Here is a 22,801-nt window from a genome sequence, read left to right as displayed (position 1 = left end):
GTAGGTGCATCATTAGGAATGAATCTTAGGCCAGTATAAATCATGATAGCTTCATTAAAGTCAATGTCTATATAAATTTTCACTGACATAATCCTGAATCACTTACCTCTAGGGATACTTGCACCTCTAAGGGGAATTTTACTTGGAAAAAGAAAGTAGGATTGACCTTTAGCTTTTTTCAGTTGATTATCAAAAACTCGTTCTACAAATACGTAGAATAACTTAATTTTTAAACAACTATTAGGTGGCTGTATCTAAATATTAGGTTTAAATTGTACACGTTAATTAAAATACAATTACCTAGTTTAAAAGAATGAGTCTGAATCTACTCTCAGTGATATAAGTCAGGAATAATTCTACATAGGTCAATATTTACATGGCTAGGGAACTAAATTAGTGATGGGTATTAGGCTGCGATATTTCTATATTAGGTGCTAGCCAAACAAAGACTGTAGTATGGCAACCAAAAACAAAACAGTCCAAAATGTCCATGGAAAATTAGCAACGGCAAAAATACTACTGCAGACAAATAAATACGATGGCGGGTACTGATTATTTGTGACAATCTTTTTCTGCTCTCGTCTTTTATTTTAGTAAAAAAAAAAAATGTCCATAACAGCAAAGCTCCTAAAATTTTGATTTACAATTCATACAACTTCGATAACAAGGAGAGAATAAACATTACATTGTTTGAAACGAATGGAACTGAGAACACAAGCAATCTGGAGACAAAGCTGTAGCTTGTTGTAAAGTTACTGGACCAATATTGTGCCTGGTTAATTCTAGTGAATCCAATACAGTAACTGACTAGAAATTAATTTGATACAATAATTTCTATTTCTAGTTTGCTAAGTGTACTAATGTAAAGGAATTTTCACCTGCTTAGACCCATTTAATAACAGTTTGGCTCAAGTTTGCATTTCTAGGCTAAGTACAGAGGTTCAAAAAGTCCAAGGCAGAATTTCATAGACATTCGGGCTGGAAGGGACCTTGGAAGATCATCGAGTCAGCCCCCTGCCCCAGGGGCAGGAAGTCAGCTGGGGTCATAGGATCCCAGCAAGATAAACATCCAAATTTCTCTTGAAGGCGTTCAGAGTTGGTGCTTAAACCACCTCTGGCGGCAGGCCATTCCAGACCTTGGGGGCTCAGACAGTAAAGAAGTTCTTCCTTATGTCCAGCCTGAAACAGTCATGGAGGAGTTTGTGACCATTTGACCTTGCCATCCCTTGGGATGCTCTGGTGAACAAACGTTCCCCCAGATCCTGGTGAACACCCCTTATAAACTTATAGGCAGCCACCAGATCACCCCTGAGCCTGCGCTTTTCCGGGCTGAAGAATCCCATAGCTCTCAGCCTCTCATCATAGGGCCTGTTTCCTGACCTCTGATCATGCACGTGGCTCTCCTCTGCACTCTCTCAAGCTTCTCCGCATCCTTTTTGAATTGTGAAGCCCAAAACTGGATGCAGTATTCTAGCTGCAGCCTCACCAAGGCCGAGTACAACGGGAGAATGATGTCCCGGGATTTGCTAGAGAAGCACCTATGGATGCAAGCCAGCGTTTTGCTTGCTTTACTAGCCGCAGCATCACACTGATGGCTCATGTTCATCTTGTGATCAATCATGACCCCCAAGTCCCTTTCTTCCATAGTGCTAGGTAGCGTAGCACTGCCAAGCCTATAAGTATGCTGCAAGTTTTTCTTCCCAACGTGAAGAACCTTGCATTTTTTGGTGTTAAACACCATCAGGTTCTCATCCGTCCATTTCCTGGGCCTGTCAAGGTCAGCCTGGATCACCCTCCTATCCTCTGGTATGGACGCTTTACCTCAAAGTTTGGTGTCATTGGCAAACTCGGCCAGTCCACTTCTGATACCAATGTCCACATCATTAATGAAAATGCTGAATAGTGTTGGCCCAAAGACAGAGCCTTAAGGGACTCCACTGGTCACAGCGCACCATGACAATTTGACTTCCGTCAACCACCACCCTCTGAGTCCGACCACGGGGCCAGGTCCCCAGCCAGTGGATTGTGGGGAAGCCGAGGCTTCAGTTGGCCAGTTTTGCTAAGAGGTGATTATGGGATACCAGGTCGAAGGCTTCTTTAAAGTCAAGATATATGACATCAATCTCTTCTCCCTTGTCCAGGTGATAGGTCACCTGGTTGTAAAAGGAAATAAGATTGGTCAAACAAGACCTACCCGCAACAAACCCAAGCTGGCTATCCCTCAGGATGCTGCCACTGATTAAACCTTTCCAGGTTTTTCTAAGCTGTGTAGATTGGGCCAATAATGAACCGAACTGGTGTTCAGTGTTCCAGAACAGGAGCCCCCATGGGAGGGATTTTCCCCTGCCTGCACCCCAGTGAGCTCCCCCAGTACCAGGACAAAGGGTGCATTCCCCCCCGGCCCCCACAAGATATCCCGCCTCTCAGAGGCCAGTGGCTAGTGAGGGGACAGGGTTGGAGTGATCCCAGCCCAGCTCACTGGACTGCAAGAGAGGGTGGGAGCCCTGACCATGGGGGCTTTCCCACCCTCCCACCCATGTTGTACAGATCTGGGCAAGGGTAGTCTGTAGGTCTGTTCCCCTGCCCCCTACCCCATCCTGCCAGGCTGATAGGCAAAAGCAGGAAACAGGCTGGGGAACAGAGACTTTACTGCCTCAGCTCTGTGTTAGCTGGGAGCAGGACCAGCCCTGCTTCAGTGGAGCAGACACCACAGCCCAGGGCTGCAAAGCATCATGGGATGTTGGGGGATTGTGAGGTGATTTGAGTTGGTAGGGGATCTGGGACAGAAGTTCCATAAACTAGTTTCACCTAAATTAAGTTATCAGTTAAGTCTGATATTACATCCTCCATCCCGGTTTATCTTAAACTGTGTTTGGCCATTTTGAAAGTGGTTTATGTGCACTAAGTTTCTGTTCTGTTACAAGTTTAAACCAGTTTCCAATCACTTAAACTGGTATGTGTGTGACTTCTGTCCCTAGGCCTAAGGAGGCTTCTCAATAAAACATTAGTTTTATCCCCTCCTGAAGAGCTTGTAGATTTTGTTTGTAGGTTTGCTGTAAGTACTCTAGTATTACATCAGACTAAAAGTTGCTGCTAAGTTTGATGGAGACCTTTAACTATACTAGAATTATTTTCTGCCTAAGGGAAAATTGTTTAAAGAGTGGGACTAAAGTCTGTTGAATTTTGTTTGCTCTGCTATATATATTAGTCATGTGGAGTTAGCCTCAAGAAACAGGAATCAATTTGTACTTGAATTGCACTTTGTATATGCCAATTCTTTGCTGCCTTACCCCTGAGCGATTTGGGTTATTTGAAGGACATCTGTTACCTCACTGAAATTTTTAACATTAGGTTTATGTTAGGGTAACTGCTGTCTCAGTTAATGAAGATCACAAAGAGCTGAATGTTGCTACCAAAATGTTGATATCCAAATTCACAGCGTTTGGATAATAACATTTTGAAAACAAACAAACAATACAAACAAATTGCAAACCAAAATTAAAATGACAAATTCAAATTCTGAGTAGATTTTGGGGTTTTTTTGGTTAAAAAACAATGAGGCTAACACTACAGGCCACTTCAAATGTCATATTATAAGAGATTTCTCTATTTTTTGTGGTATGGTCACAGGATCCAAAGAATGGTCTTTAATTTAGTCACCATTAAGAATATTTTACTGACCCAAGATTACTAAAATTGATCACTGTTGTCAAAGAACATAGGAGCTGTGACTGTGTGAGAAAAGTAATTGTCATCCTACATATAGGTGGTTTACACATCAAATACTTTAATCTAGGAATCCAATACTTTTTAAGTACCAGAAATATTCTGCATTTCCCTTTTCTCTAGCAATGAACAAAAAGGTTTACAGACAAGATACAACTTAGAAGGGAAGATATAAATAATATGCTGAGACTACGGGGCCACTCTCTTAAATTTCTTCTTGTCAATGGAAATATAGAATTGGTAAACATTAAATATCTCACTGGTAAAATATTATTTATCTTTGCTAAGCATCATGACCAAGTTTGGTGCTGCTAAGCACACAGAAAATGGCATGTAAGGGTCTTAAAATACAGGCATAAACATGTAATGGAGTCAGGCTGAGTGATCTGAAGAAAAATATACATGATGAGAGATTCTGCCTTTTGTCTCACTAATGTAAAAGCAGAGTGATTCCAATGCCATGAGCTAATATGGAAGTACCTGGTGTAACTGGCAGCAGAATTTAGCTCAGAGTTAACTAACAAAGTTTTTCTCCACTGCCTATACTGAAGACTCAGCATATAATCTTAAACTATAGCTCCTCTAAGGAACAAAGAACACAATTGTGCAAAATTGCCTACAGAAACAATATCCAGTGTTACAACCAATCATAATGAGGCCTAAAACTCTGTGATCACATTACTGCATGCATCTTAGAGAAGTCTTAGACATGCTGTTTTTTTCTGGTACCCCATACTGTATATTTTTAAAGCCAATGCATTCTCTACTAATTTTAAATAGGTATTTCCTTAGTTTAATGCATTTTCTTTTACAATCCAAAGATTGTAAAAGAATCCAGTCCATTCTCTTAATGTTATTACATTAAAATGAGCTGGTATCCCAATCTTCTTAGACAGTCAAAACAAGCCACATACTGCTTTGATTTCTAGAATAGAGAAATATAAATTCTATATGTGAAAAGAACTAAAGTCCAACCTTTTGCTAAGACCCTAAAGAGGTTACATACATTTCATATACTGTTAAGAAGAAAAAACAAACAAACCCAGAAACAGAGATTACATAAGGTTTTGTGCAATATTTTATAGACTTCCTTTAAAATAAATTGAAATTTGTTTTGAAGAGCAAAATAATTGTGCCATCAACATGCTATGTATGGAGTACTGGTTGTTTTGTTTGTTTGGTTTTGAATACTCATTCAATAAAATTTGTATGTGGAATGAAGCAGTTACCAACCAGCAATTGCATTATTTAGTACTTGTTTCTGAGTTTAAATTTTAGTGCAATTGCAAATAAAATCCTAGTTTAAAAGCTCTCATTTGTCTTGTATATGAAACAGAGTTTTTCCATCAATAAAACCACCTACAAAAATACTGTATTTACCCAAATCCAAGATGACCCTGAAGTTAAGCTGACCCCCATAATAATTACATTCTATACATGAAGAAAAATATGTGAAATTGTTATAATTTTCCATGTACAGAATCTAATTATTGGAGGTTTGCCTTAAATTTGTCCCCACCACCACTGCAGTGGGAAAATCAATGGTAGTGGGATAGGCAGTGCGGGGCAGACGGTAGGGCAGCAGGGGCAGCAGACCCTTACCACCTGCCCCTCACTTATCCCCCTTGTGCCTGCCCTCTCCTGCAGTTTCTGCTCCTATGCCTCCCCTCTCCCGCTTACCCTCACTCTGGCACCCTCTCCACTCCAGCCTAGGGCACAGGGCACAGCCTCAGCCAGCACTGCTGCTACTGGGCTGGGCTGAGGCCATGTTCCATGCTCCAAGCTGGAACAGGGATAGTGCCTACTGGGGTGGAGTAAGGATAAGCAATGGCGGGGGGGGGGTGGTCTGTAGTAGTGCAGAGGCTATGGGGTTAGAGAGAAGATGCATGAGGGAAAAGGGGAGTATGGAGGGAGATGGGTATGAGAAGCAGGGCCTTGAGACTACAGGAGGAGAGGCAGGGATTGCAAAGGTGGCATGGAGGGCACTCAACAGCTATGGCTTTGGCCCTGACCCAGGCTTGGGGTGAGAGCTAAGTCGCAGCAGATGCCTGCTCTCCAGGCACCCACCTTATAATAGATTCTGAGACAAGGGACTCCCTGCCACACGTACATGTTCAATGGGGAAAAAAACATTTTACTTGATTCCAAGATAAGGTTATATCATATTGTTTTCTTTCAGATACTTGCTTATCTTTAGAAAGTATGTCCTTCATTTGCTCTGGACACATGTACAATAGAAGTGTACAATTCCTAATCATGAAAGTGTCGTTCTGTTCTAAATAATCACTCCAAAAAATTAAGTAATAATTTCTGGATGTATTGCATCTCTCTGACTTCCTGACCCAGTGTACTCAGCTTCCAAGGAAAAAGTTGTTTCTTATAATTGTTAACTCTATGACACTCATGATGGATTCTCTCTACTCATGTATCCTCACTAATAATTAAGATTGGGAAGGCTAAATTTAGCCCCTACTTACACCTACAGATTCTATTTACATTGGTTACTTATATAATCCTCATGAACAGAAGCTGAGCTGTCTTTTTTGCAACTCTTTTATCCTCAAGACAACCAAGGGAATAGTTATTGCCTCCATTTTACAGACAGGGAGCCATGGCATAGGGATTAATATATAAATACATTTGTGAATCCTTGTATCTTAATTGGTGTTTGGTTTTTGACTTCCTTTGTGGATTGGGTGCTGATTTGGCCCATAGCCACACAGGACATCCATTGCTAAGTATGGAATTGAACCTGTACCTCCCAAGGTTCAAGGCATAACCCTAACTATCACCTCATCCTTCCACCTCATTTCCTGTACAATATGCCCTTGTTGATGTGCCTGTAGAAATACAGCAATGACGTCGATTGGTTGATACTAACTGGAATAAACTGATATGAATAGTTCTGTTGACACTGCACTAACTTAAATCAGCCTTGCTTGTTCTATCCTAGCCTTATGGACTTTAGATAGTCTTATATAAAAATGAAAAGAAAAGTTATTTTTGAACCTCAGAATAAATCTTGGATTACAGTTCAGGAGAGGGTTTAAAATTAGGATTTTATATAACCCGAGTCTTTTGATCCAACTAGTGGAGAATCACTTATTTCTGAGGCATGTGGCATTATAAACCAGGTTGGAGTGACAACCCAGGCATTTGCCTGGTGTTGTATTCAGTAAAAAATAAAAACATTCTAATCATTTTCTTTATCACTGCAAAGGATATAAGACACTATCTATTGCACAAAAGCAAATGAGAAGAAATCCAGGGATAAAAATTATCAAACCCTACCTTGCCACCCTGGTTTACAAACTGGTTTGATGTCCACTCGTACTAACACATCTTCTGTTGCACGTTTCTGCCCACAGTCAAAAGCAGTTACCATTATCTCATACAGGTGCTGTTTATCATAGCTCAACTTCTCAGTGTTTCTGATATTACCTGGAGGAAAGAAAGAATCCAGAAATTACTAATTGGTGAAGTTTATATACTTGACCACTACAATTGCAACTATGCACTATCTCCCAACAATTAGAGCCTAGTAAAGCAGGCCTTTGGCGAGAATGTCATTGGAATCGAAAAGAGTTCTATATGCAAGAAAATTACGAAAAATGTCTCTGAATATTCTTCTAAGATATCCTCAAAATAAAAGGAAATATATTAGAGTTATATATAATTGTTATTTGTGTTGGGTATTTATACATTTCTATAAAAACAAAAAGACCCCAAAACAACAACAAAAACATACATGCAAAGGCACTTTTAAAAAGTAAGATTCAAGATATAAACAGAGCTAATAACCTTATATGTGGTTTTATATTAGTAGGTGAAACTTCAGTCCTCTCATGAGCACTGATTAGCATCTATTTCATACCACATATCTGAGAGTCTATGCATGGAGGCTCATGTCTGTACATGTGAGAAGGGAGCTGAAATTAGGTAGTCAGGGCTAGGAGACAATTCATGCTATTTGCCTACTACTGTGCAGAAATCACAGGGGAAAGACATTACAGCCCATCTTAAAAATTTATTTCTGCTCAGCTGCTTTTATATATAGGACCCTCTTTAAATATAGGACTTCCATTTCTACAGGGATTAGGAGGTCTAGAATTATCATCATCATTATTTACATAACAAAGCATATCTGCTACTTAAATAACAGTGCTTTGCTACTAGAAAGAAAGTAAGTCAACAAAATCATCTGCCAAATCTGACTGACACAAAGGTGAAAAATTTCCAACAAACAAGAAATGATATATTGTACATGAAAATGCCAACATCTTTCTTAGTCACTCCTAGAGAATTGCCATTCTAAAGGAGGTGAAGCTAATTAATAAGGTCAACATTTCACTTCAGTTCATTTATGCTAAAAAAGCAGTTTTCATTCAAATTGCAACTTGGAAATGTTTAATATATATTTCATTTGTTTGGTCTAACATATTCCTTGACCAAGAATATCTCACATGCTAATAAAAAAAAACAAAAACAAACAAACAAAAAATCATACTCACATCCTAAATTTAAACTTATTGTAAATGGAAATAGATATACACATCATATCACCACATCATATATGCTTGTAACCATTATATGAAGTAGTATACTGCAGAATCAAGTAGTTTGATCAAAATTTCAAAACCTGGACACCATACAACTTTAAAAATACATAAACAAACAGTATGACTGTCAAATAAACAGACCAGGAGTCACATATTTGAACATGCTGGCCTTTGCTGGCTTTTCAGTAAGGTTAAAACTTCAGGCGGTAGGGCAGGACTGGGGGGGGGGGGAGGGAAAGAGGGGACACAAACCCTAAAAATTAACCGTAGGTAAAAAGCTCAGTTTCAAAATCTGGCCCCTCTATTTTTCATTTCACCGGTATGAATTTTGCAAGTAACTGCCATTTTGGCATGAAGATTTAGTCATTTTTGAGCACAAATGACACCAATAGTGTGTGTGGGGGGGGGGCGGGGGGGGCTATGTATGCAGAATTAGAGATCTAGCATGCAAGAGGACTGTGACAGGCATAGGTTTGGTGAAGGGTACTTCTCTTGCATTATCCCCTAAAATACAAGGAAACCTCTGAACTGTAATCTAGATCTTGAGCCAGACTACACTGACCCTTTGGTGTTTACCTATCACTTCATATTTCCTTAGTGATGTATATTAATAAAATTCTCACTAAAGCCATAGGATAGGGAAGCACAATGTGGTCTGCCATTCATTCATTCATTCTTCTTCCATGAACATCAATGTAAAAAGATTTGAAAAGAAAAACTGAGAATCAAATTATTCTTCATCTCAAATTATGTCCTTAGTGAGCAGCAATTCATTGATCTCTGTACACACTGTCCATTTCCCAGCTGGCAAATGTGCTTCAAGATCAATTCCCACTAGTGATGCCCTCCACTGGAATGTGGCTCTCAGTTTAGCTTAAGTTGTACTCTCCTGGTCTAGAAAGTCTATAAAAAAAGGCTGTCATCCTGGTCAGGGAGCAAAATGGACTCTTCCTGGACACTTTGAACCAAATCTTTCTATGTTAATTTTCCCCTGCCTCAGGTAACCCAAATATTTTATGGATACTAGGCAGAGATAATCCCAGCAGGGTGCAGGGCCCGGGGCAAAGCAGCCTGTGTGGGGCCCCCCATCCCCATGCCATGGCACACTTATGTCAGGGAGTGAAAGCCCTGACACACCAGACACAGTGGGACGGGTGGCAGCCAGAACAAGCAAAGACCACCCAACCCACGGGGCCGGTGGGAGGACTCTATTTCAAAAGTGGCAGCTGCAGCCTCTCCACCCAGCTCTGTGGGACCCCTCAAAGCATGGGCTCCGGGGCAGTTCACCCAATTCACACACCCCCAGGGATGGCTCTGATACTAAGGGTGGTGTTAGACATTACCTTTCCCATGTGTTAAATACCCTTAAGTTAGAAGGGTTTACAGGTTAAGGCCAGGAAAAAAAGGAACTAAGTACCATCTGAGCATTTCAAAGTTACACCTGTTTGGTCAAGGACTATCTCCAGCTGGTATAAGGCAGCTCATGTTGCAATAACATCAGTCTGCTCCATGGGGCCAATGTCTGCTCTATGGAGCCAATATCCACACATTGTAGTCCTCCAGTATCCCAGGATGCACTTCTCTCAGCCCTCCCCCCCATGTGGATGAACTAACTGTACTGCCCTGGACTGACAGACTCAGAGAGAGCCAGGCAGTTGTGGGTAAGAAGAGAGCTGAGGAAAGGGACTAGGAGGAGGGGGAGGCAGGTGAAAGGGGAGTCTCTGGAGAGGCAGACAGCCATGGGGAAGACTTGGCAGCTCTTAACTATGCCCCTGCTTGCCAGCCATTTAACAGCAAATCAAAGCTATGTATGTTAGAGAGAGTATTAACTCTTAATGTGCAACTGCTCAGTCACAGTATGTGGTAACTTTACTACCTAATATTCTTTAGCGTATGCAAACTGTAAAGTATAACAACACCTTAATCTAATTTCTTTAGAAGTTTCCATGAATTCTTCCAAATATAAACTACCTGATTTTTTCCAGCTCAACCAATCAATAAGTGTCAGGAAGGGGTTACCTCCAGTCATCCTTTTCTATATCCAGAGTTTGATCTTTGATAAGTTTGCCTGAACCCCATTGAAGTCAGTGGAAAACTTTCACATCAGGTCTTAAGAGGCCTTCTGCTCTCCGATCAAGCTATTGCCATCTTTTGGTACAAATCTTTAATAGGTTCCTTATAGTTGTACTAGATAGTTTCTTGGGCTGTCAGTGAGAACTGCCCTCTACCCATACATCGATATTCTCAGTTTTATATGATAAAAGTAGACGAAAAGGATCCTTGTCCGGTATCTGTAGCAATAAGCTGGAGAATAGGGTGCATCTCCTGTTCTCCTCCTTCCTTAAACTTTTCCCTGTCAAACTATGAAGATATACATGCTCCATTGCAATCCCTATGTTACAAAGAGGGAAATAAAATGTTTGAGTGGTTGGTTAAAGAACACATAGGTTTCAGATATTTCTTGCTCCAAGTCCACTTTACTAACATTGCCATGGATAGGAATGTATTCAACTTAGTAGGTTCTTCTTCTCACCATGAATGAGACAACATACACGTCTCAGTTATGTTCCAATGTTAATGTCAAATATGGCATTAACTATGAATATAAGGCACAAGAAATATATTTCTTAAATTGCATGATTAGTTCTTGGTGAGGGGGATTTTGGTGGAATGTTGCCATTTTATTCATGCATTTAGTATGTGTTCATTTTTTCCCCCTTTCTGGCTACATTTTATAATATTTCTTCCATGCATATTCTTTTGCCCCTGCTCCTTTTGTTCTCTTTACTATTGTTTTACTCTGCAACCTGTGGCGTTAATCCTCAAGATGCCAAAGTTCGGTAAATTAACATTAGCAGCCAGCTGGAATTTGCTTGGCACATTAACTGTCTTCTAAGATTTATAAATCATTAAAATGTATTTGTATTTCATTAAAGCTATCTTTCAAGATTTGTATTTCATTACAGTCTTTTAAGATTTGCATTTCAAGGATCCTGAATATTTAGTTTTTATTCTTAGAAGGTCATTTGAATGTCTTCTAAATGATTCTAGGTAGTTTATTGGTTTTCTAATTATTCTTTGTTTCTGTTACCGCTGATGGCTATAGCTTTATGTTACTTTGTTATTTGACAATTCAATCAATAAGGTTTTTTTTAACATAAACAAAGGAGGGAAAATTATAAAAACAGGTTGATGAGTGCTCTAGAAAAGGTATGTTGGGAATTTCTATTTATCACACTTCATATGAGAGCACAGGAAATGCAATTGAAAGGTCAAAGGCCAACCTAAGCCAAGCAACTCATACACAGTGTGATTGTGGTAGGTCAGGTTTTGTAGCCAATGGCACAAAGAGTGATGTGGGTCACAATACACCCATTTGCCTTTGCTACCTGGTTGATTTGAGCTGGGGAATCAACTAACAAGTAGGTTAACTGGGACCAGAGAGAACAACCTTTGGTATGAATCCAGAGCAAGGCTTGAACTTGCATCTGTGGGGAAGTAGCAAAGACACCTTAATGTTTTTGCCCCCACGCTTCACTGATGAAAGAAGGGACATTTAATTCTGATAGAAGTAAGCAATTAATAATATGATTCACAAATAGCTCACAGAACTGGGGGCTGTCCAATGATATGACCAAGTCTGAAAATTCACAATACTCAAACTCCCCCCATCCCCACCAGAAAGAACAGCTATCCATTTATATGGATAACGGTGTGTTCAGAATTATAACAGTAAACATTTTTAAAAAGACATAGAACAACCAAACAAGGGACAAGAAGTTAATAAATCATAAATCTCTTGCTTCCCAGGACAAAACATATTCTAACTGTCAGGAGTCAACTACCAGGGACAAAACTCACACAGCCCATAAATTCCCGTAATAGGGTTTCACGTAACTTCTTGTGAAGCAGTCCATACAAATCTCACTTGATGACAGCACAGCAAACAAACTGGCCACCTAATTTGATCTACTCTGGCAGTTCCTATGCTCCCATACCCAGTACATCAGAATTGTTCCTTACATTTCATCTCTGTCTCCTGTTTAAACATAGATGTGAAATAGAAGTTCACAACTGCTGCAAGAGAGTGAAGGATTTTTTCTGCTGCACTAGTGTCCATTAGCATCAACCATTATTTGAGGATGCCCTCTCATCTTGCCTGCCATGTCTTGCTGGTAAAATAAATCAGGAGGCTGCCCACAGGCCTTCAGTTGGCCCTGGGCCACTGAACCTCACCAGAACTCTCTGGTCCTTGAGACCCTCACTGGACCTCTCTTCAATACTGTGCCACACAGGACACCTCAAGCCTTATGGGCTAATTGCGTGGCTCCAAACCTTCCCTTTACCATACCCTATGCCCTGCAGGTGTTGCAACTGTTGTCACTTCTACTGGGGCCTCAGCCTATTTGGCCACTGCCCCTTTAATCTGGCTAGGCCTTCTAGCCTAGGCCCACTGGGTTGGGTCTGGCTTTGAGGCACTAGCTCCAATCACTCTTCCAGTCTTTGGGCTCCTGGCCCCATGTGAGGGCACCCCTCTGGTACCAGGCTCCCTGACCCTGTCTGCTATGCCCCTCTGGCACTGGGATTACTGGTTCCTGTGTAGCTATGCCCCTTGGGTGCTAGGCCCATGGCCCCTGTCTGACTGCTCCCTTCTGGCACCAGGCCCGCTGGCCCTGTGTGCCCTGTGCCTTGCACCCTCTGCCTGCTGCAGGCTTTTTTGACTGCTTGAGCCCTGCACCCACTTCTGGCAGGGCTCAAAATGATTCCATGCTGCACTCTGGGCACTAATGAAGCCACCATACCTCCTCTTACAGCCTCATCCCAAACCTCCAGTGCAAACAATAACACAAAAATAAGCCCCAGGGCTATAACATAACACTAACAATGAAGGCAGTTCTCTGCCTCCTTAAGAGGGTAAACTTCTACCCCTGAGATAGCATGCCCCCTGGCCCTGGGTACCTTGTGAGCTCTTGGAGGTTTACTGCACTCAGAGTTAGCAAAATGTTACAAGGTAGCTCTTGTGCAAGAGCTCCTTCCCCTGGTACTTGCCAGAGAAAGTGAACTCTGCCAGTCCCAGCCCTGACCTTATATGCTCCCACGGCCCTGCCTCCTTCCAGTCACCTGACAGCCTGCAGGTTCCAGTTAATTACCTCATTAACCTGTTACTCAGGTAACCTACAGCTGTAGAGCTCTGCCTAACCTGCAAGGCTCCTTTGCTAGGCTGCTTCTGGAGCAGGCACACCTTAGTGCCTTGCGACAGGGTCTGCTATGAAGGTGCAAGTAAAATGATTTTCTTAAGTCATATAGCTAGGCAGATCCATGAACAGAATATATGACTTGAAATAGATGTCACCAAACAAGATGGATCAGCATGCTGTGATGTGTCCAAGAACAGCAGATCTGCTAGGCTGGGTGAAACGCATGTCACCTTTTATCTCACTGCTTCCTTGGACTTAATATATGCAAAAATGGTAGGAAAAGTAGTAAAGATAACCTTGTATTAAAAAAACTTGTAATTACAACAGATCTATGAGATGCACTTTAATTTTCAGTTTCATATTGATTTGGTTCTCTCTTTTTTTTTTTTTTTTTTTTTTTTTTAAGAGAAAGAACTATCAAATTGGTCATCACATTTTTCTGCTAAAAGGAAACCATACAAGATTGCCAGCCATAGCTTGTTAAAAATGTCATATCTTGCAACTTCAGCCTCAGTTCTTTGTGCAGCAATGCATGAATTTGGTCCTTACTATAAAATTATTTTATTTTATGGCCAATAGTTCATTACCTACAAAATTAAGTTCAACATAGAAAAAGTATCTCCCTTTTATTGGTAAATGAAAAAGTCCCTTTTATTCATATTGTGGTCTCATCACATGGATGTAATTTTGTTCAGCGGGAAATTACAGACCCACAATCAAAGGCATTTTATGTAAATGAGCTATAGGGACATATTCTTAGTTGGTACAAATTTATATAACTTCACTGACTTCTAATGAAGCTACAGAACTGATTTTTACCAATCTGGCTTATATTGTTCTGCCATTTTCATAACTTGAATTTCACATGGCAAATAGCATGTAGTTCTCTCCCAAATTTGATTGCACTGCTCATTTCACAGATGGTTAAAAAAAGAATCTAATGATTAGTAACATCACTCCTAAAAAAAGTCAATTGCTTTCTGAGTAAACAGGGATATGAAGCAGCATCTCAAACACAGAATACATCCCACAATCCTGAGATATAATATAATACAGTTTAGAGATGTGATGCATGTCTCTAAGGTAGGTTTACAAGTTCCAAATCAAGGTTCAAAGGAAATCCTGATTATCAGACATTTTCCCAATCTGCCTTTCAGACTGAATGTATGTGGCATTATTTCATATCTACTTAGGACAAAAGATTCACTTTTCAAATACAAGATGGTATTGAGGATTTCTTTAATGTGAAATTCACCCCACATCCTGTTACAGAAATCTAAATACAAAGACAGATTGTATCCACTGGATACCTTTGCACCTGTCCTGTGTCAGACATTCTAACCCAAGTAGGACAGATATTCTAAACATTGCAATGACTCGTGGCTCATATAAACTCTCCCTCTCTTTCATTGTTCTACAAATAGAGTAGAACTATCAGCTCTTTCATTTCAATGAAGACTCTTACCCTATAACTCTTAAATAATGAACAGAATGTTGCCTATTTTTAATTAAAGTACATTTCTAGCCCTATTGATTGTACAGAAAGACTTGAAAACATGAGCCCTAAGAGTTTGTAAGCCAGAGGAGAAATAAAATATGTATTATTTTTGTAAAACTACATGATTTCTTTTTTCAACCTGACTCATGCTTGAATGCTTGTGGTTGACAACAGCTAGTAAAAGTATGTGAGATGTGCATGCCCTAAGATAACCCATACTGGGTTACTAAATAAAACGAAAGGAGGAATGAATGGAAGTAAAAAGATCGTAGGAAAGTAGAACTGGAGGTCATCTGGTCCAACTTACTGCTCAAAGCAGGTTCATCCCTGACTAAACCAACCCAGTCAAGTCTGTCTAACCTACTATTGAAAGTTTCCAGGGATGTGCATGGCTGGCTCACCGTTCTGTGTTGGTGTTTGTTTTGCAACATTTTTTCAGAGTCTTACTTCACTGTTATCTTTGTGACTGGGTTTCATCTCACTGTCTTAGCCTACCAGGCCCCCGGGCCTTTGCATGGCCTCCCAGACATCCTCTGTAGTCTCCAACTACCCCTATTGCCACACCCAAACCCCCAGTCCTACAAAGCTCACTCTCTCCTGAGCATGCAGTCTTGTTCTAGCCCAAGCAGGGCCCAGCCTCAGTATACAGAACCTCTTCTCTGCTCAGAATTCAGAGCCAGGCTGGCTCCCTGGCTTGAGAACCAAGGTTTACACCTCCTGAGCTCCACCCCTTCCAGTCATGTGTTCTTCTGATAAGTCACAGGTGTGTTCCCTTAGCTCAATGAACAGCCTGCTCCCATCTCCTGCAGTTTGCTCAGCTTAGCTGCAGTCATTGTCCTTATGCCTGCCCATAGCTCTGCAGGTGCCTTGTGATCCTTTCAATGGTGCTGCAGGTTGACAAACAATGTTAGCACTGATCGGTGTGCAAGATTTCAAATAGGAATCCATCATGTTAAAATATTTTGACCTGCTATAGTGTGAGTTTCTTGACAACAGAAGAATTTCTACTACTTTCCTGTATTCATAAATTGAGAAAAAATTAATAGTTGACATTTTCTGAGGGATGTTTTGAGTCTATTGAAGGAAGCCTGGAGCCTAAAAAGGTTGAGAACTACTGGCTTAACCATTGTTCAACACTAGCCAAAGTACCCGGCTTCGCACAGGTTGCAGTAATCAAATTTTAATATTTTATAAATAAAATATTTTCATACTATCTTATTTCCCTCTAGTAATAAGCTGTGTCTGTGTGTTTAGTTTTATTCCCTATTTTACTAGTGTGATACAGCTTGACACTGTGAGCTTTTGGTCATACCAAAAACCTATAAAAGTTGAACATTTAAATGTATTAAACAACTGAATTGTGAGGTAGAATTATTTATTTACTTTGTAAGACTTTCTCATAGCACTGAGGATTTCACATCACATTTTTCTATCCCAGTTTATGATGGTGTTTGACACTTTATCTGTGTAGAGCTTCAGGATAGACAATGTTGCATGTTTTGCCACCTGATGCCAAGTTGAAAAGGTTTTTGCCATTGCCAACTCGGGAACAACCAGCACAGAGTTGGCCATGAGAAAAGCATGGGCTTTGCAGGTTGAGGCGAACAACTTTGAGTGATTGTCCCCATGCCTTGTTGATGCTCATGGCAAAACTGAGGCAGATCTGGAACTGGAGCCATTTAAATGATTGGAATGCATGGAATGAAGACATCCTGTCCCACTGCATGGCCAGTTATGATGGTGGCTTCAATAACATGTGTAGCATGAGCTTCTTGACAGCCAATAGTGTTCCATTGCAGAGTGCTGGTGGGTCCAGATTCCTGAGAAGAATGATGGGTGCACCAATCTTGAGCTTCAGGTTGTGTGAAGGCACACCTGGCGGTTTGAGAGAGTTGAGAAATTCTGTTGGGTAGTTGACTGCCTCACTGGTGTCTGGGACAGTGTCCACTGACTTGTATTTTTGCACAGTGCCAGGCAACTGAAAAAGAAGGTTTTTGTTTATGGTATTGACTGCATCATTTTTTGGTGCCAGGATGACTCTTTGGCATAGCCACTTGTGGTCATGAAAATGATGTGCAACATTTGGAAAAACTGCCTCTTTCAGTTCTTGAAGTGTTGCAATTGTTTTCCCAATGTTGTTCATTGAGATAGTTCCGTCTTGATTCTCAGATACCATGGTCCCATTTCTCAGTTTGAGCAGATTTGCAGCAAACTCTACAGCAAATGCATCACCTGTTAGATGCACTCGCATGTTGGTCATGAGGCTGAGTCGCTGAATGGTTTTCCAAATGTATGAAGCTTTGAAGTAGGCCTTCAGTTCATCAGCTTTGGTTCCATGTGGAATGACTGGCAGTGTCTGTTGAAAATCCCCAGCCAACACCAGAGTCACTCCTCCCTGTCATTATGTCGAAGATCTTGGAGGGTGCGATCAAGAGCCTCTAAAGCAGTTTTGTGAGACATTGTGCACTCATCCCAGACAATGAGCTGGCACTCCTGCAGGACCTTTGCTTTGCCAGTACCCCTGGCAATGTTGCAGGTTGGTGCCTTTGCACTTGCCAGATTTAAGGGCAACTTGAAGGCTGAGCTGTTCTTCCTCCTGTAAACAGTGTGACAGCAATGCCTGATGATGTCACGGCAAGGGCAAACTTGTTTGTCTGCAGGATCAGGAGGATCATTCATTTGGGGCAGTTGAACCTTGCCACTATTGAGCTTATCCCTGGAGCTTCTCCTTTACTTTTCATTGCAAGGCAGTGGCTGCAAGAAGTCGTCATTGAGCCAATTGCAACTAATGCATTAGAAGCGTAATCGAAGGCTGGACTGTAGAAGAATGCAGTTTTCTTTTTCCCTCCAGGGCTGGTTCCTGGCTGCAGCCATTGCTGCTTTGTTTGCAACTCTCTGTGCAGGAATCTCAGTTGCTCTGGATGCAGCCATTGCTGCTCTAATTGTTTCTCTTCTTACCACCTGCTATGCAGGAGTTTCAGTTGCTCTGGATGCAACCATTGCTGCTCTGTTTGTTTGTCATCTTGTAACTTGCTGCTCTGGAGTTTCAGCTGCTCTGGCTGCAGCTTTTGCAAGATGATTTTTGGCAAGTTTGCTTTTTGTAGATTGCCTTTCAGGGAATGCCTCTCACAACCCCCTAATCAGTCCCTGAGAAGGCCCAGTACAGTTTTCTCCCTGGACCTTCCTTAAACCCTTACTCTGCCTGTGGGTGCTCCCAGGTCCTGTTAACCAGTCTCAACCACAGCCCATAGGTGGGGAATACTCCTAAATAGGGAGCATTCTCCAGCTGTACCAGTTGACCTTGGCCAGGAGCTTTGAGATTTGCTAAAGAATGTTTTGCACATGCAAATTTATTCTGCTTCCTGGGGCTGACCTGTCACAGGGGGTTATGCAGTATAGATCAAAAAAAAAAAAAAAAGGCAAAACTTTTTTTGAGCCAAATAAAAAAAATAGCACCCAGATGCATGCCCCCAGGGTCCCCTTAGTATGCATGCAAGCTTTCGTCTCTAGGGATCATGGTCTTGGAGCTATGTCGCTCACGCACACACGCGCGCACGTGCGCGCCCTTTTATTAATATAGATGTGCCTAATCCTCCTGCTCCTAACATAAAAGGCAACTTTGTTACTAATTTTACTCAAAGAAGGCAAAGACTTTGCTCTAAGGCTATAAAGACTTTGTTCACATGAGTACCAGGATAACTATGGTGGCCCAACAACACTGGCATTCCTCCTCTTTTGTATTATTTTCTTCAAGCAACCTACAGTTCCTTTCTTGCCAGTCAGTCTGTCTGATATGAGCTGCCAAGGTAGGTATAACAACAGAAGTTCCTCTAGCGTATCTTGCTAATCCCTTTGTGTAGTTTGTATATACTAACCAGTATATGTCCATTGTTAAACTGCCTATAAATCTGGACAGATAATGGATGCAAATGAAAGCACTGTACTTGCTCCTAGCATGAACTGGAGAAGTTAATATTAAAATAATGAAATAATCTGTTATAATGACTGAGTTAGAGAGAATTACAAGCAAATGCCTAGTTTACCATATAGCATTCCTCCCCTCCTCCCCAACTGAATACTCTTTCTTCTAAAATATTACTGTACCAATTGACTCCTATTACTGCTATTTTAATCATAATTATTAAACCTCTATATAATATCCAAAATGTCTGTCTTCCATTAATGGCATTATAATTAAGGAGGATTTTTTGACTTAGTGTCATCTACTTTTATTTGTTCTGGCTTAATATAATAATAATAAGTAGTTAGCAGCATAAATTAAAGACAAATCCTTCTCGAGCAGGATAAAGATTTTCTAAAAAGCATTACAGCTTAAAAATGGCTGTTGGGAGAAAACAGCAGCTCCATGTATGCTTTCAATTTGTAATTCTGACAAAAATGAGGTTCAACTTCAGAAAAGGTGCTCTTTTCCTAAATATAGTATGGATTAAATTATTCTGTTGGGAGACATAAATCAGAGCCTTCTCAATCATACACAAAAAGCACTTGCTTGTAGAGTTTCGTATGCGCACAAAAATTAACATTTTGTGAAAGATCAATAAAGCGTATATAAAATATAAATAGATAGGCTTGGATTTTTCTTGTGTAATCTCAGAATGCAGTGTCTGATGAATTTACGGTAATATAACTGCTCAACTTCCCATCACAGGTCTTTTCCCTCACAAGAAGTACACAAGAAGCAGTGCTCTCAATCTAAAAGGTGATACTACTACAAACAGAGCTGCGGTTTTGTATTATATGCAGGAAATAAATAAAATCTTCCAAACCTTTTTAATGTGATCTTGCCACTGCCACCATTACTGAGAAGTCACTTGCTGCTTACTAATGTCAAAATGACTGGAAGCTGCGAGAAGCTGACAAGTAGAGCAGTAAAGGCCAGGAGCTACTACATATGGAAAATATAAGGTTTTTCCAACACAAACTTTTCATAGATCAACAAATGTTTACCATGAAATGCACTTAACCCTAAGGCCAGAAAGCAAATTACTACATGAGCTGAGTATTTGCATTCTTTACTACTGTGGAAGGGAGTAGGCTCTCAGTAGGGACCACAACCAGATAACTGGATTGGCCATTTCTCCTGCTGATCCATTTCATGAAAACTTCTGTGATGAAAATATAGCTAGGAGGTGCCACCATCACTTCATTCAGAAAGGTACAGAATCATGGGCTAATCTAAACTAATTAATATTGCCCTTGGCTTTTGTGCTTAGTTATATGTGCAGTCAAGTAACTTTCTGAACCAAGTGGTTAGAGGAGGCCACAGGTAGACACTATTTTGAAAGGCACAGTAGTCACTTATGAACCATGATTCTCAGGAGGACTTAGACATATTTGAAAACTGAATTTAGGAGACTAAATTGATAGCCAATTTTTTTTAAGTTACCCCCAGCAAACACCATGTATTAGAAACTAAATTTGGGGGAGATTGAGAAAGATAGGCTTTTTTAACAAAGAAATAAATTGCTTCTCTAAAACAGGAACTTTCAGATCCCAGGGTAAACAATTCTTGCACTTACAACCCAAATGCAGCAGAACCACTCAGGTGTCTACTATATCTGATGCTTAAGATACAGAGATATGGACAGAATTTATTCACTAGCATGTATGTTTCAGATAATTTTATAATCCACATATAGGGCACAGAATAATAATATTTGTTTGAACAGGCTATAAGTAGTCCCTTTTTCATTTTCAAAGGGCCTTTTACAGCCCTAGCTAATGAATTTCCACCATGCTTGAGGGATAAGCAAGCACTAACGTCCAGCTTGGGAAAGCAAAACAAAGAGGTCAAATATGGCTTTCTTTTTTTTAAAGAACATTTAGCTTGGTGTCAAAGCAGGTATACTGCAGTGCTATAAAATGAATTACAAACTGCAAGTCTATTGAATCCACAGACACTGGGCATACTTAATGCAGAGACAGGGATGACAAGATTAAATATAATTTAAGTTTGAAATGGAAAAAATCAGATCCTCCACTGGTGTAAATCAGTGTAGCTCCATTGTCTATAGCAGTACTTCTCAACAGAAGGTGCAAAGGGTGGACTGCAAGAGCAGACAGAGGCAGGGGAAGGTCGGCCTGAACATTCCTGTGGCACCAGGCAGCACTGTACTGTCCTCAATATGCTATTTACTGAACAGGAAGCAAGCAGGACTTCTTTAATACAACACTGGAGGCAGGCTAATTAGCTCTGCAGAGAAGGAGGGCTACATTGTCTGGGAACAACATCACACAAATGTGGCTACTCTGCTCCTATTCAAGGGCTGCTACACACAGTTGTAGGGCAAGTATCCCTGCAGCATACCTGTTCATAGAATGAGCGTGGTAGGCTGTGTATGTCAATGAGCAGATGGACTGGCTCTGGGATGGCTGTTGGGGTTGAGTAGGTAGCTTTTTGGGCCATAAGGTTGAGTATACTATGAACCACAATTAAAAACACCCTGAGAATCTCTGAGCTACAGGACCCACTACTACACAAAAATTATTTGAACACCACTAATTTTCACCAGGTGAAGATCTGGCCTACAGGCTGTAATTGTATCCTTCTAATACTCACCGTTTCTGTCAATGGCAAAAGGAACTTCTGTAGTGACAATTTCATAATTGCATATCTGGCTGTATTGTGGTGAACAGTCTTCGTCTATGGCTTCCACTTGCAATATACTGTCATAGATCTTTCCTTCTGTTACTGTGGCCTTATATGAGCTCTCCTTGAAAGCTGGTGCAAACTCATTAACATCCTTTACCTGGATATGGACCACTGCCCTAAAAAAGATTCAAATGAAGAATGTGGAGACAGGAAGACTTTTATCTCTACTTCAAAGAAGATAGCGTCAATATCTAGTCATTTTCAAAACACATGAAAGATTGCTAGGAAAGATGGCTAGGAACATAAATATCTATCTACTGTAAATAAAGCATCTGCACAATTCAACTTTTTTTTTCTGTATTTCATTTCTATTTTTAATATGCATACTTTTATATTCGAATATGGTATTTCATCTGCTAAGCAAAAAATTGTGCCACAAAGTTATCTAGGGGAAAGCCTGACTCTGCTTTCATATATCATGGATGCAAATACAAAGTAAGTCCATGGAAGTCCCCTTTGCAAGTGAGCATCTTTCTCCCCTCTCATGGCAGACCTTGACTGTTTAACCCAGAGCTGGGCACTTATTTGGACCCACAGGCCACATAGGGAGTTTGGATGAGCTGTCAGGGGCTGGGTCAGTACCTCCTACCCTCCACACTCCTGTGCGCAACAACCCATTCACTAAAACTCCCTATAGGGCTGTGGGCAGGTCAAGGGCAGTGTTCGGTAGTTGGGGATAGGTGAGGTTGGGATCATGGGGATGAGTTGCAGGGTGTTGACGGCTCAGGGCTGGGAACTGGGCTAATCTGTGATCTGCTCTCTGCATGCCCTGCCTGGTGGGGAGAGAGGCATGGGGGGAGTATGTGTGCATGTGTGGGGGGAGGCTGCCTGGGCACTAGGTCCTGGGAGCCAGCAAGGGGCAAGGGGAAGAAGGGGGAGGCAGAGTGTGTGTGCAGCATAACTGGCCTAGGTGGTGTGGTCTGCAGCTGCTCCCATGGCACTCTTCACAGGGATCAGCCCCACCAGGGGCAGCCCACACAGCACTCCAGCCCACACCACACTCCAGCACACACCCACTGACCTAGCCCCAGCCCCGGCCCCAGCCAGCGTAGTGCAGCCGCACCCAGCTGGGTGCTGCTCTGCTCCCCTCACCTCCAGTGGGAGCAACCCTGTTGAAGCTTCCTCACCCACCCGGAGTGGTGCAGCA

General features: G+C 41.2%; 1 protein-coding gene across 4 annotated transcripts in view; it reads right to left on the bottom strand.

Annotated features, from left to right (window-relative positions):
- CLSTN2 (calsyntenin 2) overlaps positions 1–22,801 on the bottom strand; it is an 846,150-nt gene that overhangs the window by 180,335 nt on the left and 643,014 nt on the right. For all 4 annotated transcript variants that reach the window (XM_019478714.2, XM_019478713.2, XM_059730939.1 and 1 more), the window contains 2 exons: positions 21,562–21,770; positions 7,018–7,167 (listed from right to left, as the gene is read on the bottom strand). In XM_019478714.2, coding sequence (XP_019334259.1) covers positions 7,018–7,167; positions 21,562–21,770 — 359 coding nt within the window. The remainder of the gene's footprint in view (positions 1–7,017; positions 7,168–21,561; positions 21,771–22,801) is intronic.

This window comes from Alligator mississippiensis, chromosome 7 (genome assembly GCF_030867095.1).
Source record: "Alligator mississippiensis isolate rAllMis1 chromosome 7, rAllMis1, whole genome shotgun sequence".
NCBI classification, from domain to species: domain Eukaryota; kingdom Metazoa; phylum Chordata; order Crocodylia; family Alligatoridae; genus Alligator; species Alligator mississippiensis.
Note: the sequence above shows the minus strand (reverse complement) of the source record. Positions and strands in the feature narration are given on the sequence as shown.